Below are 19,113 nucleotides of genomic sequence, written 5' to 3'. Positions count from 1 at the left end.
TTTAATTTCGAATTTTGGTTTGAGTTCCTGATCATGGAATCACAAATTCATTTTGACCTCCTTTTGTATTTTTTCCGATTTTGGATCTGAATTCCCAGTTTTTTTCCCGGTTCTGTGTCCACCCTGGATGTTGCATGATGCCCCGTTTGACGGTACACAACTTATATCTTAGTATCCAAATGAACACAAGTTGCCAACATAAGTATCTGAATTCAATACTCTTTCACGTGTTTTCTCAGTCTGGTTCAAAAGTGCACACCTTGGTAAGTGCATGAAGTTAATGCAGGTCTTAAGTATCAAAATCAACTCTTTTGAATCTTAATATCGAAGCAAATCAAGCTGATTAAACAAGTTATTGGTAGGGATTATTCTATACATATCCTAAATAAATTTTTTGACACAATCACCATTTCCAAAGGGGAAACATTTGATGCTCTAAAGCCTTTTTTCGAGTCGGTATGAGCCCACCTATGCAGAAAATTCAACAAGGCCCATTTGAGCGTTGATTTACTATTTTCACTATAACACTCGTGTCTGAAGCACAGTTCACTTCATTCCATTGCACGTACAACCGTTCTGTTCAATAGCTGAATAAAGAGTCATAATTATCGCGAAAGCATGCAAATTCCATTGAGAATGATACAGGTACTCGGCAGAAAAACAAACAAACTGCGCGCAGGGTCGCGCGCGCATTCTCTCGAACAAATCGTTTGCCGCATTGTATTCAAATTTCTTAGCTTGGAGCACTTAGAGAGCACGCAAAACCATTGGAAAACACTCACCTGTTCTCGGAAGATCCGCTTGAACCCGTCGACGGTGTGCTTGTCCTCGCCACAGATTGCGCTGAGCTCCGAAATCAACAGCCAGCGGCGCTTGTCCCGGCGCACTTCCAGCTCCATCGCACTGACACCGGTTTCCGGTGGAGGCATTTCCGCTGGTGCGACCGCCACGCTCTTCTCGATCTTGTCACTGTCGGCCAGGTTCTGGGGTTTGTTGTTTGGTGGACCACCAGACATGGCCGCACTCACCAGATCACTTTGGGCCCGCAGATCATTCACTAGCCCGGCGGAAATCGGATCGAATGGTTGTTGTTGTTGTTGTTTTGGGGTTACCCCGGGTGATGGTTCCGCGGTCGTCGCTTTCAAGATCGAAGTAGGCTTCTTGGCAGGTTGTTGGCCAAGGTCAACTTCACTTCCACTTTCTTCTGGGGCGCCTGTCGAATGAATCGAAAGGCGGCGCTCGTTCGGGAAAGTATCCCGGATTATTGCAGCCGGAAGTCCGAATGGGGGTTCCTCGACAGCAGAATTCTTCTTCGATTCTGAGTCCAGTTGATGCAAGTTGTTAAGGTAGTTTCCATTCTTTTGGAGCACAAACACAAACGGGTTCGGTTCCATGCGGGATGGAGACGATCGATCACTTTCACTTTTCTGGGTCAAGGTTGTCGGTGGGTTGAGGTTAGAATTTTCACTGATCCCACTGCTAGTATTGTTGCTGGACGCGTTCTCCTGCGGCAGTTCGTCCGAGAAGGATACCTTCTTGGGGGCCTTGTGGGGCAACTGCGGCGACGGAGAACGAGAATCGGACAGTTTCACTCCGGATTCACTTTCGCTTTCGTTGCCCACGCCGAGACTTTGCTGTCGCTGCGATTCCGCGTTTGAACTCGATGGTACGGTTTCCATGGTAAACGGTTGTCTCAACGATGTTTATTTACTTTCTTTCACGCACGCACACGCACACACTTTCAGATGTTGATCAATTTTTGCATGATTTTTGGCTAGGCAAAAATTTTCCACTCAAACCCACACGTGATCGATTTTCAAACAGCACCTGACACCCAATTAGGATAGAATGAAATCTTGATTTGAAAAAAAAAACACTTTTCTGTGCAAACACAGTTAATTAGACAACTTTTTCTCGCAAAATCACAAAATTATTTCTTTTTGAGATGTTAAAAATCAGGCACTTTTCAAAAAAAAAAACACAGAAACAAAAAATCACCCAAGTACCAAGAAGGTATTTTACTGACAGCAACCAAATCCGAAGGCACCGATTTCCGACCGGGGAGAGAGCAGGCTCGTCGTAACGCTAGCAAATCCGAAACAGAACTGAACGCAACCCAGACGGGAAACCAGCGGGCAACCAAACAGCCAACCTGTTCAGCACAGTCCAAAGCAACCAAAAGAGCAGCCAAGTCGCGTGAGCTCCGCGCGCCAAGTTCAGCCAGATCACGTTTGGGCCGCCCGATTTTACCCACAACCTGCACAAAACGCAGCACGCGTGCTCTGCTCATGCATGTAGTCCAATCGGGGCAGCACAGCTTCAGCAGAGAGGCGTTACGGCGGCTAAGTCAGTACCTACTTACAGTGTTTCGGATTCGGCTGCCTTCTTCCCGTTGACGAGATATGTATGTTGACGACTGACCAATCAGCGCGTGCTATGATCGGGCGATCGACAACGGCGCGGCAAACGATGTTTCCGTGCGACATAAAACGGTGCAGAGCTCTGCTGTACATATGTTGCGCGGCTTGAATCAACTCAGATCGAACATTTACTGACATGTGTCAGCGCATGTCATCTTTGAAACAATTGATTTAATTTTTTTATTTTATGTTATTTTTGTCATTTTCAAAATTTTCAAATTTTTTTGTAATTTTTGATTGTGAAGTTTTAATTTTAAACAATTTCTTTTTAATTTTTCTTTATCCCTATTTTTGTTAATTTTTTAATTATTTTTACTATTTTTATTATTTTTAATATTTAACTCATTTTTGTAATTTTTGTCATTTTTGTAATTTTTGTAATTTTTGTCATTTTTGTCCTTTTTGTCATTTTTGTCAATTTTGTCAGTTTTGTCAATTTTGTCAATTTTGTCATTTTTGTCATTTTTGCCATTTTTATCGTTTTCGTCATTTCTGTTATTTTTGTAATTTTTTTCTTTTTTTTTCATTTTTGTCATTTTTGTCATTTTTGTAATTTTTGTCATTTTTGTAATTTTTGTAATTTTTGTAATTTTTGTAATTTTTGTCATTTTTGTCATTTTTGTCATTTTTGTCATTTTTGTCATTTTTGTCATTTTTGTCATTTTTGTCATTTTTGTCATTTTTGTCATTTTTGTCATTTTTGTCATTTTTGTCATTTTTGTCATTTTTGTCATTTTTGTCATTTTTGTCATTTTTGTCATTTTTGTCATTTTTGTCATTTTTGTCATTTTTGTCATTTTTGTCATTTTTGTCATTTTTGTCATTTTTGTCATTTTTGTCATTTTTGCCATTTTTGTCATTTTTGTCATTTTTGTCATCTTTGTCATTTTTGTCATTTTTGTCATTTTTGTCATTTTTGTCATTTTTGTCATTTTTGTCATTTTTGTCATTTTTGTCCTTTTTGTCATTTTTGTCATTTTTGTCATTTTTGTCATTTTTGTCATTTTTGTCATTTTTGTCATTTTTGTCATTTTTGTCATTTTTGTCATTTTTGTCATTTTTGTCATTTTTGTCATTTTTGTCATTTTTGTCATTTTTGTCATTTTTGTCATTTTTGTCATTTTTGTCATTTTTGTCATTTTTGTCATTTTTGTCATTTTTGTCATTTTTGTCATTTTTGTCATTTTTGTCATTTTTGTCATTTTTGTCATTTTTGTCATTTTTGTCATTTTTGTCATTTTTGACAATTTTGACAAATTTTGACAAATTTTGACAATTTTGACAATTTTTGGCAATGTTGACAAATTTTGAGTAGTCATTTTTTTCATTTTTGTCATTTTTGTCATTTTTGTCATTTTTGTCATTTTTGTCATTTTTGTCATTTTTGTCATTTTTGTCATTTTTGTCATTTTTGTCATTTTTGTCATTTTTGTCATTTTTGTCATTTTTGTCATTTTTGTCATTTTTGTCATTTTTGTCATTTTTGTCATTTTTGTCATTTTTGTCATTTTTGTCATTTTTGTCATTTTTGTCATTTTTGTCATTTTTGTCATTTTTGTCATTTTTGTCATTTTTGTCATTTTTGTCATTTTTGTCATTTTTGTCATTTTTGTCATTTTTGTCATTTTTGTCATTTTTGTCATTTTTGTCATTTTTGTCATTTTTGTCATTTTTGTCATTTTTGTCATTTTTGTCATTTTTGTCATTTTTGTCATTTTTGTCATTTTTGTCATTTTTGTCATTTTTGTCATTTTTGTCATTTTTGTCATTTTTGTCATTTTTGTCATTTTTGTCATTTTTGTCATTTTTGTCATTTTTGTCATTTTTGTCATTTTTGTCATTTTTGTCATTTTTGTCATTTTTGTCATTTTTGTCATTTTTGTCATTTTTGTCATTTTTGTCATTTTTGTCATTTTTGTCATTTTTGTCATTTTTGTCATTTTTGTCATTTTTGTCATTTTTGTCATTTTTGTCATTTTTGTCATTTTTGTCATTTTTGTCATTTTTGTCATTTTTGTCATTTTTGTAATTTTTGTCATTTTTTGTCATTTTTGTCATTTTTGTCATTTTTGTCATTTTTGTCATTTTTGTCATTTTTGTCATTTTTGTCATTTTTGTCATTTTTGTCATTTTTGTCATTTTTGTCATTTTTGTCATTTTTGTCATTTTTGTCATTTTTGTCATTTTTGTCATTTTTGTCATTTTTGTCATTTTTGTCATTTTTGTCATTTTTGTCATTTTTGTCATTTTTGTCATTTTTGTCATTTTTGTCATTTTTGTCATTTTTGTCATTTTTGTCATTTTTGTCATTTTTGTCATTTTTGTCATTTTTGTCACTTTTGTCATTTTTGTCATTTTTGTCATTTTTGTCATTTTTGTCATTTTTGTAATTTTTGTCATTTTTGTCATTTTTGTCATTTTTGTCAATTTTGTCATTTTTGTCATTTTTGTCATTTTTGTCATTTTTGTCATTTTTGTCATTTTTGTCATTTTTGTCATTTTTGTCATTTTTGTCATTTTTGTCATTTTTGTCATTTTTGTCATTTTTGTCATTTTTGTCATTTTTGTCATTTTTGTCATTTTTGTCATTTTTGTCATTTTTGTCATTTTTGTCATTTTTGTCATTTTTGTCTTTTTTGTCTTTTTTGTCATTTTTGTTATTTTTGTCATTTTTGTCATTTTTGTCATTTTTGTCATTTTTGTCATTTTTGTCATTTTTGTCATTTTTGTAATTTTTGTAATTTTTGTAATTTTTGTAATTTTTGTCATTTTTGTCATTTTTGTCATTTTTGTCATTTTTGTCATTTTTGTCATTTTTGTCATTTTTGTCATTTTTGTCATTTTTGTCATTTTTGTCATTTTTGTCATTTTTGTCATTTTTGTCATTTTTGTCATTTTTGTCATTTTTGTCATTTTTGTCATTTTTGTCATTTTTGTCATTTTTGTCATTTTTGTCATTTTTGTCATTTTTGTCATTTTTGTCATTTTTGTCATTTTTGTCATTTTTGTCATTTTTGTCATTTTTGTCATTTTTGTCATTTTTGTCATTTTTGTCATTTTTGTCATTTTTGTCATTTTTGTCATTTTTGTCATTTTTGTCATTTTTGTCATTTTTGTCATTTTTGTCATTTTTGTCATTTTTGTCATTTTTGTCATTTTTGTCATTTTTGTCATTTTTGTCATTTTTGTCATTTTTGTCATTTTTGTCATTTTTGTCATTTTTATCATTTTTGTCATTTTTGTCATTTTTGTCATTTTTGTCATTTTTGTCATTTTTGTCATTTTTGTCATTTTTGTCATTTTTGTCATTTTTGTCATTTTTGTCATTTTTGTCATTTTTGTCATTTTTGTCATTTTTGTCATTTTTGTCATTTTTGTCATTTTTGTCATTTTTGTCATTTTTGTCATTTTTGTCATTTTTGTCATTTTTGTCATTTTTGTCATTTTTGTCATTTTTGTCATTTTTGTCATTTTTGTCATTTTTGTCATTTTTGTCATTTTTGTCATTTTTGTCATTTTTGTCATTTTTGTCATTTTTGTCATTTTTGTCATTTTTGTCATTTTTGTCATTTTTGTCATTTTTGTCATTTTTGTCATTTTTGTCATTTTTGTCATTTTTGTCATTTTTGTCATTTTTGTCATTTTTGTCATTTTTGTCATTTTTGTCATTTTTGTCATTTTTGTCATTTGTGTCATTTTTGTCATTTTTGACACATTCGTCATTTTTGTCATTACTCTGATGGCCTCATACATTATGATTTGTTTTGAATTTGTTTTAGAGTAGGGTTGCCAGAATTTATCAGCACGCATCCGGGCCGGACAAACTGGGCAATTTTTTTTTAAAAAACCTGGTAAAATCTGGGCATTCGATTTCAAATTGACGACCATAAATCCGGACAATATCCGGGCAAATTTTATCAAAACTCAGAAATTCCTCAACAAAATCTAGAAAAAAAAATTAAAAAAAAAATGTTTTCATGAAAATCATAAATAGATTTTGAACCATTTTTTTTTTTGGTTTCCAAAAACCTTTCATGTTAATTTTTATAAAACTTGCTCAAAAAATTTCGGTGTTTTTTGTTTGTTTTTGTTTAATTTTCCGAATAAATTGAATAAATCCGAGCATCTTTTAATGACATCCGGGCAACCGGGCCGAATTCAGTATCAAATATCCGGGCAATCCCGGATAAAACCGGGTAATCTTGCAACCTTAATTTAGAATAATCTTTCAACCGTTTTTGAACCCTCTAGCCACCGCACAACTTCCTTCAAGTTTCTCAGCGTAAAAGCATTTACCTACAATTTGTTGATAGATGGTAGAACAAAGTTTATCGGGTCAGCAAATTTGTATACATTCTATTTATAGCTTGCACTGTATAATGCTTGCTCTACTATATTTTGAAGTTATCGTGGTTTAGGCTGCGGTTTTCATATCACCATCTCGTGCAGCAGATATCTAGAAGATGACCTATAAAAGGAATCTGTAAGATCTAACATCAATTCAGTAGACGAAGGCCCTACTTTCTCTGCACAATGGAGTCGAGAATGGCGCTTCTGGCCATACTTTTCTGTTACTTCGGAAGGACGACATCAATGGAGAATAGTTCCACAACAGCATTGGGCTACGAGCTAACGATTGCAGGATTGGATTCCATCAATTTCAAGTAAGTTGAACCCCTGATCTTCGAACCCGACGTTTTGACGTTTCTTTTGTTTGTCCTAAATATTCAGCATGCACAGCGACTACCTGCGATCGAAAGAGCAGTTCGACATTCTCCGAGCAGAGCTTGAAGAAATACGGGATTCGATTCGTAGCAACGAAGCCCTAGCACAACGTCATGCTCGAACGCTGGCCAAACTGGAGAGTGAATCAGAGCTTACGACCATGAGCCTGACGAGGCTGATAAACAGCACAGCTGCGATACACAAGCTTCAACAACTACAGCCGAGTACAGAAATGTTGAACGATCTGCTTGTAAGATTTCTGACCAACAGCTCGTTCGAACAAACATTGGCCAAAATCCCACAACTTTCGGTCAAACAACCTCAAATACATCAAACTTGTTCCGACATTACAAGTAATACATCCGGAGTCTACAGGCTGCAACCTGATGGAATTAAATCGTTTGAAGCCTTTTGCGACCAAGAATACGAGGGAGGAGGTTGGACTGTCATCCAGAACCGTTTTGATGGCGCGGTCGATTTCTACCGCAAATGGGCAGAATATGAACAGGGCTTCGGCAGTTTAGAGAACGAGTTTTGGTTGGGCCTTGAAAAAGTTCACCAACTCACCTCGCTCAAAGCTCATGAGCTCCACGTTGTAGTGGAGGCATTCGATGGGAAGAAGGGCGTCGCTAAGTATAGCCATTTCTTGGTTGATGGAGCTGACAAAAAATACACCCTGTCAAAATTGGGCACCTACAGTGGAAATGCTGGAGACTCGCTAAGCTTCGCGCTCAACATGAAGTTCACTACCCACGATGCCGATCACGACATTCATGGGGGAAACTGCGCTATGGATTACAAAGGTGCATGGTGGTACACGGCTTGCCATCATAGGTAATCTTCACTTTGGAATTCATAAATGATTTTTAAACTTATTTGTTGTCTTTCTCGCAACTTTTTTTTTCCTGTTTGTAGTAATCTGAACGGACTATATCAGAAAGGATCGACCAATGCAAATTCGATGTGCTGGCACAGCTTTAAAAGTTCATACGAAAGTTTGCATAAATCCCGTATGATGATTCGAGCCGTTAAGGAAAAGTAAAAAGTAAAAACATAATACATATCAACACCGTGGATTTCCTGTTGAAGTTGGAGCTAAGGTTATAAATAAAAACTAGTATTTAGTATCACCTCGATAAAAAGATGAAGGAATGCGGAACCACTGCGGATTAACCATTATCTGCTCTAATGTCAATATGACATTGGGGAGAAGCGGGCTTTATGCGCCTATTAGGCAGAATACTGATTTCATCGAATATTACATCTAATAAAGTTCGAACACGAAATTATTGCGACACCGAAAATGTCAAGCAAATTATCTTATAATGTTTAAAATGAAACCACAATTTCAGGGTAGTTTTGTACATACATTTACTTCAAAAAACAAAAAAAAAGTCGATGGAGCCTTGAGTGCAAAATTGAACGCAGTTCGCTTGATGTCCTCCATCAAAGTCTTTACAGTGTCATCCGGTACCTGTTTCTCAGTTTTTTTTCTTTTCATTTTCTTAACATGTCCTTCTCGTCTTTGACTGTCTTCTTCCTCTTACGAAGTTCACGCTACATGATTGCCCAGTACTGCTCCACCTGGCGCAGCTCTGGAAAGTTTGGCGGGTTCATGTTCTTTGGTACAAAATGGACAGAATTGGCCTTATTTATTTATTTATTTGATAACATATCAACGGATCACATGTTGATCCCAATGATTAAATGAATGTAAAACAAAGTAGTTTAAATTATATATCTATAAACGGGATTACGCACTACGCTGTTCTCGATGCTGTCAAAATTCTTCCTTTAAATAAATCCCTCGATGTATCAAAATCAAAATGTTCGGAATAACGATTGAAGGTCCTGATAACGCCAATCAGTGCACTATTAGCCCCATAGTTGTTTTGACGAAGGGGATAGTAGAGCTGTAAATTCCGGTCTCGAAGTCCTCGAGGACGAACACTGAGGTTAATCGATTCCAGTTAAGTCAATTCTCGACGCCAAAATATCGGAGACAAATAATGCTCGAGTGGCTCCTCGGCGGGCTTGTAGCGTGTCCAGGCAAATAAGGCTGCAGCGATTCTCGTAGCTTGGAAGGTGGAGCGGGTCAGACCAGTTCAAATGGCGTAGAGCATACCGCATAAAACGTCGTTGTACAGCCTCGATCCTATCAGCGCCATTCTGGTAGAAAGGGCTCCAAACAGCCGATGCATACTCCAGGATGAAGCGAACAAGGCTGCAGTAGAGGCTTTTTAAACAGTATACGTCTTTAACACTAGAAAGACCGCACCAGTCAAAATGACTGGTTGGACACTTTGTTTGTTGAATATCTTTTAAACACTACGCTCTAAACATTTGCAAAAAATACGACTTTTCATGAAATTTGAATCTCTACAAAACTGTATAATTTTTATTTCACTAGTTCTTTTAATAAGCGAGAAAAATTTCGCCATGGACACTCGGACCGTGACCAGTCAAAATGACTGGTAAAATTCACAATTCTATAACTCAAACAAGATAAATTTTTTTCGCTTGCTTTTGGTTTCATTTGCAATCTACACTCAAGACAATGAGCTTTAGTTGATTTATGGTGGGCAGGAGTGTGTCATTCGTAATGAAATTATTGATTTTCGATGCGAAGTCATGAAAATTTGTAGGAATAGTTCTCGGATTGACCGCTGTGTGGCGCTTCAAGCACTTGACTCCCAATTTTTTTAGTCCGTTTTGTTGCTAAACTATAATCAAACTTTCTGTCAGAATTTGGCGGATTTTCATCAAGATTTGTAAAAGTTATGTTAGATTTAATACATGTCCATTCGAGAAATCGAGTAGCTTTAGGTGATAAATATGTTTTATACTAAACTAGAATAAGTAAAATAATTATGAATTGTGTACTCATTTATTCAAATTTGAAGACATCAGCTATGAAACTGAATAATTTAAATGATATTTCAACATGGGTGCACGGAATATTTGTTATATGTTGGTTATCCACCATGGGTGCACGGATACACCGCAGTTTCTGCCCAAGTATGTATTCACATGCATTCTTAGATTATTAGGTCCGACAAATTTCCAATGGAAGTTCACTTACAGGTATTCCGGCACCCGTGTATATACCTGGCCAGCTGGCAACTGATTGAACATTCTTATTGAACATTCTCATTATAAGAGGAAACACATCTTACCTGTCGGGGTTTGAACCCAAGTGTTTTCTTGCCGATACCGGGAATCGAACCCAGTACGCCTGGTATACCTAGACCAGACTCGCGTCAGCCTATCTGATAGACCACATCGGCGCTAAGATATTTCAACATGGGTGCACGGATTGGCTGTAAATTCGCCGTTGAAAATTATATAGAAACAAATAGTTTTCAACTTGCTTCAGAACACAAACTATTTTTGAGTTAGATATGATAGGTATTTGAAATGCAATATTGATCAATCAAAAAACTTTTAAAGAAAAACAAATCAACGTGTTCAATGTTGATTCATTATTTTTATTTTCTCTGTTTTCCGTCGCTTAACTTGATGCATATAATTCCTAAAATTCACTCGGTCCATGGTAACCGTTTTCCAATTTCTTGGATGTTGATCAGATCTTATCAGATAAATATACGATTGCAAAAACCTGTTTTTTTTAATAATAAATAAATAAATTTATTATTTCAAGATATAATTAAAATATTTTTTTTCCAGGAATGAAAAAACGGAACTTGAAATAAAAATCGTGATTTAAATCATTATGTCTCAACATGAAAGACATGGTTTCGACTTCGGTTTAGTTAAGATTTGTAAAAATGCTTTTTAAAAATTTGAAAAAAGTCCAATATCTGATTAAAACGCAGTGAATCCGTGCACCCATAGCAAAAAACCATGTATTTAAGACAATTTTTCATTTGAATCTATAAAAATCTTTATTCTTTACCTTTAGCATGCAAAAAAATTGATTTTGGATGAATGGCGGTGAATCCGTGCACCCATGGTGAAATGCTCTACTTATAGAAAAAGTATGCTTCAAAACCTACAATATCAGGTATTATTTATAGGCAACGTCTTGAAAAATTTCAGAGTGGTGGATGCTAGAAAATATCTACTTAAACAAAATTGAAGTGAAACCGTGCACCCATGGTCAATATCTATAGCCATCTAACATGATTTTATAATTAAATTGATAATGTGTTTTAATTTTTTGATAATTATTTGAAATATTCATTTTATGACATACACGCATTCGTCAACTATTTATTTATTTATTTATCAGATTCTAGGCTTCAGCCTTTGATCCTAACTAGTTACAACACATCTATGATAAAAACATCTTAAGACTATTTTTTATTTGTTCTCTGGACATAGTCAGTTTGATTACATCAGCATGTGCGTTGTAAAGCGCCATCATTCTATAGATTGGTTCATTCCGAGCGTAATTCTGTATTCGATTTGGAAGCTGAAACGGTCTCACGTTGCGCAAACTGCTACGTCCTTCATTTGGAGAAATTTGTGATACTAAATATGGCGAAAAGTACTTTCCACTGATCAAGTCCTTTAAAAACAGCGCATCTGTTGATTTTCTCCGAGTTTCGAGTGATTCCAGTCCAACTAACATACACAATGATCTGTATTCCGGCATTTCTTCTTGCCATCCAAGATTCCTTAAGGCGTATTTCAGAAATCGTTTTTGGACCCTTTCAATCCTGTTTTTATGAACGTTATAATACGGCTGCCACACTATACTGGCGTATTCAATAGTGGTTCGGATAAGCCCAACATAAATAGAGACAATAGTGTAAGGATTGTCCAGCTCGTTACAAATCCTGCTTACCATTCCGTACATAGAGTTTGCTTTGGCTACGACTTGTTCAACATGTTTTGAGAAACTGAGTTCTTCATCCAACTCGACTCCCAGATCTTTCACGGAGGATTTTCTAGCTATGGCACAGCTGTTCTCGAAACGAAATTCGTGCACAATATTACTCACTTTCCGGGAAAAGGTTATCACATTACACTTTGAGGCATTGATTTTCAATCCGAAACTGCTGCAACACTCTGAAAATCTATTAAGCGCATTTTGTAGGGTCAAACAATCCTTTGGGTGTCGCACAGGGAGGAACAGTTTTAGATCATCTGCGTATATCAACACAAACACGTCATGCAGCACTCTGGGAAACTCGTTCATAACTGTGACGAAAAGAAGGGATCCCAAGTGACTCCCTTGTGGTACGCCGCTGTTGACCGAGAATACCCTGGATCTCGCATTCCCTATCTTCACAAACTGGACTCTTTCTTTCAGGTACGAACGAATCCACTGAAGACAAATTCCGGTGATCCCATTTTTACACAGTACTGACAGGAGAGCATTTATGTTAATCACGTCAAAAGCCTTTGACATGTCGGTATATATAGCGTCGACTTGAAAACCCTGCATCATCCATTGTGAAGTTCGAGAGACGAATTCTGCCAAGTTCGTAACCGTTGATCGCTTTTTCAAAAAGCCATGCTGAAAGTCCGACATTTTCCCTTCTAACCAGGGATACATTTGGTCGTAAATTATGCTCTCGAACAGTTTTGGTATGGCAGACAGAATTGCTATCCCACGATAATTTTCAGCAGGCAGTTTTGAACTATTTTTATGGATTGGCACAATGTGGGAGATTTTCCAAAATTTCGGAAACTGACCTCTACGAATTGAAGTTGAGAAGAGCATTAACAACGGCTCCACCAAGGCGTTAACGCATTTTTTAAGAAAGGAATTAGGAATTCCATCAGGTCCACTCCCTTTGGATTCATCAAGCAGCAAAATTTTTCGTCGAACATCCGTGATCGATATTCTCAGCTCAGGAATGACTTCTGTCGCGGTTTGGAATTCTAGCTCTGGAACTGTATCGTTTACGCTGTAAATGCGGTGGAAATATTCGGCAAATAATTCCGAAGCCTCATCGAGGGTTTTCGCGTCTTTGTTGTTATAAGATATATTTTTCGGGACTAACTTTGTCTTACGTTTGGAGTTGACATACTTCCAAAAACGTTTCGGTTCTGATTGAATACCTCTTTGAAGTTCATTCAAATAGGTGATCCGTTGGGCTCTATGCAAAGTATTGAAAGCATTGGCCGCAATTCGGTAAGCAGTTTTATCCAGCTGAGTTTTACTTTTACCAAAATTTTTATATTTCTTCCTTTTATCTTTGAGAAGGCAAATTGTTTCGGCGTTAAACCATTCAGGATACTTAGTTCGATTCGGCCTTTCTATAAATGTTCTACAATGTTCTAGCAATATGCCGTAAACAACATTATAGAAAGACAAAACGTTGAAATCAACAGCGTTTTCGACTGAGCGATAATTTTCAGAAAGGTTATCGAAAACACCAAAATTGCTTAAAAAGTCAAAAATGCTTTGAGCGCGCGGTCTGGCGGCATCAACGTTAAAATTGTCGTTCGGTATAAATACGTTATTCCATTCAATCCTCAGCAGTGATTGAGAAACGGCTACATCATCGAAACTCTTCCAATTAATCATTACCTTGTTTTCCTGAGCTGGCCCTGTGTCCGCGTAATGCACTTTATCTACAGTGACACTTATTACCATTGCGTTGTGATGAATTTCATTTTGTAGCAGCGGTACACATTCATCCATTTGGCAGTTCTCCTCGTCGTTTGTAAACACCAAATCAAGAAAACGATTGTTTTGATTTGGAATTCCACAAATCTGAAGCAGGTCCGAAGCAGCCATATCGTCAACAAGAACGACTTCTTCTGGTAAGCGAACATTATACGGCAAGAGATGAAGATCAGTATCTTTTCCTCGAAACCAAGTGGCATTTTTCAAATTGAAATCGCCAATAATTATCACTTTGCTTTCAGGCGACGCGCAATCAATAAGCGTTTTTATACTTGCCGTATGAGAGCAATAACGCTCACAACTGGAACCAGGAGGTAAGTAAATGCAGCAAATCAAAACTTCCGTTCCGTTGAACATTAGTTTTACGGTAACTTCTTCGTTACAGGTAGACTCGTTAATTAAAGTGCTGGTAAAACGATTATTAACAGCAATCAAAACTCGCCCTCCTGAAGTCTTATCGGAATTCGAAGTTGTACGGTCACAGCGGTAAGTTGAAAAACATTCAGGAAAGATCATTCGATCATTTATAGTCGAATCCAAATTTGTTTCACAGAACGCATACACGTCGTAGTCGAGCTCGAGCGAAGATAAAATAACGGCCTCAAGTCTTTTCCTGCTGCGGATGCTGTTAACGTTCTGGTAATAGATACTCAGACTATCCTTTTTGGTCAGCGAGCAATTGTGTACTCTATTTGCAGGTAGATTGATACGTGCCCGAAACAGAGACTCGTTGGGGAAATTTTGAGACGGTAAACTATTGCTGGCAGAACGAGATCTGCATTGTTCGATCCGTGCGCCGTGCCAAAGAGGAATCGGCGATTGGCTGATCAGCACTGACTGTTGGTTGAGCGACGGAAGCAGCGGCAGTGGAGACGGTATGCGAAAATGAGGTGATTCCGTGCACCCATGGTGAAAAAAAATTTCCATTTTATAACAAAAATGATATCAAATAAATAACAAAATAATTTCAAAAAAAAAGTTAAAAATATTATGATATAAAAAATTTTCCCTTTACCAGTCATTTTGACTGGTCGCGGTCCGAATAGGTATATTCAATTTGCCGGTCCTTCTAGTGTTAAAATCCTTCGTTACACGGAATATAAAGCCCAAACATCGAGAAGCTTTATCAACTATATAGTTGGTATGTGTCTTGAAGTCCAATTTTGGATCAAGAATCACTCCTAAATCCTTGATGTGGTTCACACGAGCGATGGGATGGTCCAAAAGAAAATAATCTGCAGATATAGGGTGCCGTTTGCGCGAAAAAGTTATGACGGAACATTTACTGCGATTCAACGTCAGGCAGTTGTCCTTGCATCAGGTAGCAAACAGGTGGAATTGCCTTTGCAGTGAAGCAGTGTCCTCTGGGGTTTTAATTGCGTTGAACAATTTTAGATCGTCGGCGTAGGCGAGTTTTGGTCCGTCAAGCATAAGAAGAGCATCATTAAAATAAATTAGAAAAACGATCGGCCCAAGATGGCTTCCTTGTGGCACCCCTGATGTGGCAGGGAACTGTCTGGAATACGAATCCGCCGATCTAACGGTTAGTTTCCTTCCGCACAGGTAACTGCGAAACCAGTCCAATAGCTATTTCATGATTTACCTTATCAAAGGCAGCGGACAAATCCGTATAAATTACGTCAGTTTGGATACCCGCTGTAAATCTGTCTTGCACGAAAGATGTAAAAGTCAATAAGTTTGTACTCGTTGAGCGCTTGGGCATAAAACCATGTTGATCGTTTGAAATGTGTTACTTACAAAAAGAGAAGATAGGATCCAATAGAACCAGTTCGAACAATTTCGCAATAGCACATAAGGCGGAAATTCCTCTGTAGTTATTCACGTCCCTTCTGTCCCCTTTTTTGTGCACAGGGAACATGTAAGCGTCCTTCCACAACGAAGGATAGACAGCTTTATCGAGCGATGCTTGGAATATTCGTTTAATAGGAAACAATAAATGAGACATGCAGCGTTTCAAAAATGTGGCAGGTATTCCGTCCGGGCCCGAGGAAAGGGAGTTTTTCATTTTAGCGGTCGCCTTTAAGATATTCCCTTCTTCTATGGTAATGTTGATTAGAGAGAAGTTCAGGGAAGGGACATTTCTTACAGCGTTAACTATTTGATCGGCAGAGATTGGTTCATCAGCGAAAACACTAGAAAATTTTTTAGCGAGCAGATTACAAATATCAAGGTCCGAACAAGCCGTTTCGCCATCCAGGAACATAGAGGTTGGTAGTCCAGACTCACTCCGCTGATCCTTAACATGTTTCCAGAACGATTTTGTACGTTTCTTGAAGTTACGTTGCAGTCGCGTCAAATAGTTCCTATAGCATCGGCTGCTAGCTTTTTTATACGCAGAATTAAGTTTACGGTAATGATCTTTAGCGCCTTGTGATTTGTGCCTATTATAATTGTGAAAGGCTTTGCATTTTAAAGTTTTCATCTGGCGTAATTCTTTGGTGATCCAGGGAGCTCTTGAATTTTCATTCACCAAACGTTTCGTAACATGACGATCAATAATATAATTGATGACATGTGAAAAAGTTTTAGCCGCAGCATTGGGATCAGAGAGTGCAAGCTCGGATTCCCAGTCTATAGAGTCTAACACTACAGAGATAGCTTGAAAGTCTGCTTTATTATAGTCGAGAAAGAATCCAGCTGGTTTCTCAGAAGAAAGATCCAAGCCGGAAACTTCAATCGAGATGAGCAAAGCTGGATGATGACGAACCAATTTGACCAAAGGCACGGGAGCTAATTCAATTGTCGGCATTCTAATTCCTTCATTCACGAAACATAGATCAAGCATACGTCCGTTTTCATTCTCGACGCTATTGATCTGACGAAGTGTGGCTGTGCTTAGAGTCAAAAATAATTCCAGAAAGTACTGAGAATGAGGAACGAGCTGAGTCAGGATATAAAAACCCGCCTTGAGAGGGACACCATTTGATACCCGGTAAATTGAAATCACCGATGATCAATATGTCGTCTTCAGGTGAGGCAAGCGACATGACTTTGGTGAGACAGCTGGAAAAGGAATCGACAATACTCACCAGTGCTGCAAATTTTCTGAAAGCACAAATGATATTGACTGTGATTATCTATCAGTGTAAAAAGCTTGAACTGAAATGAACTCAACAGAAAAGTCAACAAATATGAAAGCTTCTGATCGGCTCGGTCATCTTCGTGCTCACGGCACGCTTTGCGAGTATGTCTATCAGTCAGTAGAAAGCTCACTCGTAAACCCGAACTAACTTGTTTCACTCGACTGCTACGAAAGCGTCTTTCGCTTAGGCGTTTCTGTCACTCACTGCTTTTGATCAGTGAATACAGCTTTAGCATTCAGTCAGTGTCAGCTAAAGTTGCTGATAATTTCAGTTGGCATTTGTTTTAGCCATTTTCAAAAATTGTGAAATGGGATTCGAAAAGAAAACACGATTTGAAATTCGCTAAGACCTAAACGATTATTCAGAGAGGACGGGAAAAGAGATGAATATAAATTTCTTGTTGGCGACATGGCGAATATCTGCCAAATATGAAAAAAAAATGCAATTGTGGTCAAAAAATGGCAAAATTATGACAAAAAGTAATAAATATGGTGAAAACATGACAAAATTATGAAAATATTGAGTATGAACAAAATCTGACAGATATGACAAAAATTTGACAATAAATTTACAGCTATCTAACAAATATAGCAAAATTATGGCCTAAATATGACAAAAAATTAACTTATAGTTAATTCACAAAATCTAACAAAAAACATGACAAAAGTGATGACAATAAACATGAAAAATGCATTACAGAAATATTACAAAAATATACCACAATTTTGACAATACAATAACAAAACATGACAAAAAATATACAAAACTCTGACAAATATGACAAAAATGTGTCAAAATAAAGACAGAAATATGACATTGATTTAAAAAACAAATGACAAAAATTCGATAAACCTTAGTCAAAAATATGACAAATGTGTTAAAAATTAGACAAAATTATGACATAACTCTGATAAATATGACAAAGTTATAACCAAAAATTAACATTTAAATGAAAAAAAAAAACATGGCAAACTTATGATAAATTTGGTAAAAAATGACAACAATCTGAAAGATATGACATTTGTCATATTTTTATCACTTTGTCATAATTTTATATAGTTTGACGACATTTTTGTCCCTTCATTTTAAATTTTCTAAATATTTAAATCATAAATTGGCCATATTTGTCATATTTGTGCCATAAATTTATTTTATTTTTATCACAATTTTATGTCATGATATTTTCATTTTATTGTTACATATGTATTAGCAAATATTTCGTAATATTTTTGTTATAGATTTCACATTTTTATAAGTTTATTACCACAGTTGTTATATTTTTGCAAAATTTTGTCATTTAAAAAAAAAATGTCATATCACATTTTGTCATATTTTCGGATTTGTGTTGATTTTTTTAATGTATTGTAAAATTTAAGTCTTATTTTTCATATTTTTGTATTTTTTTTGTCATACTTTTACCACATTTGTCATGTTTTGTCATATTATTGCCAAATTTTTGTCATATTTAAGTCATAATTTTGTTACTTTTTGTTGTAATTTTGTCATAGTTTTGTCCCCACATTCGTCCCACACGCTCCCTCGGCAGCGTTCTTCTCGCCAACCCGAACACTTATTTCACAATCTTCCCACCACTAAACACTATATAGAAAACACGTTTTTTTAATCAAAATCCTTAAAAATAGAAATCTCAGCAGTAATTACACAGAGAACAGACGTACAAGCTCGAACAAAAAATCGTCAAAAAAGTGTGTAAAATTTCAAATGCTATCACCCAAAAAATACGTTAGAAATTGACTACAAACAGTGCCATCTATTGCGCCATTCAATAGTTACAAATGAACTTTAAAGTGCCCAGTGTTCAAAAAGGCGTAATCGTATTTGAGTTCACAAAAAATGAATCCAATGTGGCTTTAAAATGGATGGCTTTAATGTATTGCTAATTAAATGAAATCAGAGTTACTTTTAACTGGACGAAATTTCACTTTCTTTATTTTTGCACTACTATGAATGTTAAGATAACTAACAGCTTCGGTTTAAGTTTTCGCACTTCTTGAACAGTAATTAATTTCTTGACGACCAGTTTTACCCAGCAGTATTGATTCTAGGCATCTCAAAGCGGGTTACATTCACATATCACTTTAGCATCCAGCTGTTTAAAACTATGTATTTCTAACAAATTTGAAGGAAAAAGATAATATCTAACTTTTATGATTATTTTTTTCATGCAACATGATGAACATTCGTTCATCAAGTTTCGAACGAAACTTCAACAGCGATTTTCTTGAAGCATGCTAAGCAG

General features: G+C 35.8%; 2 protein-coding genes across 2 annotated transcripts in view; one reads left to right on the top strand and one right to left on the bottom strand.

The window, feature by feature from the left end:
* LOC129746177 (NADPH oxidase 5) overlaps positions 1-2,090 on the bottom strand; it is a 357,046-nt gene extending 354,956 nt beyond the window's left edge. The window contains exon 1 of the mRNA XM_055739712.1: positions 783-2,090. Within this exon, the coding sequence (XP_055595687.1) occupies positions 783-1,679 (897 nt within the window). The 5' untranslated portion in view covers positions 1,680-2,090. The remainder of the gene's footprint in view (positions 1-782) is intronic.
* A 4,876-nt stretch (positions 2,091-6,966) lies between these two features.
* LOC129749243 (ficolin-2-like) lies at positions 6,967-8,436 on the top strand. The gene is made up of 3 exons (XM_055744180.1): positions 6,967-7,084; positions 7,152-7,979; positions 8,061-8,436. The coding sequence occupies exons 1-3, from the start codon at positions 7,014-7,016 to the stop codon at positions 8,185-8,187; spliced, it is 1,026 nt and encodes a 341-aa protein (XP_055600155.1). The 5' UTR covers positions 6,967-7,013; the 3' UTR covers positions 8,188-8,436.
* Positions 8,437-19,113: the final 10,677 nt, after the last annotated feature.

Source organism: Uranotaenia lowii, chromosome 2 (assembly GCF_029784155.1).
Source record: "Uranotaenia lowii strain MFRU-FL chromosome 2, ASM2978415v1, whole genome shotgun sequence".
NCBI lineage: Eukaryota > Metazoa > Arthropoda > Insecta > Diptera > Culicidae > Uranotaenia > Uranotaenia lowii.
Note: the sequence above shows the minus strand (reverse complement) of the source record. Positions and strands in the feature narration are given on the sequence as shown.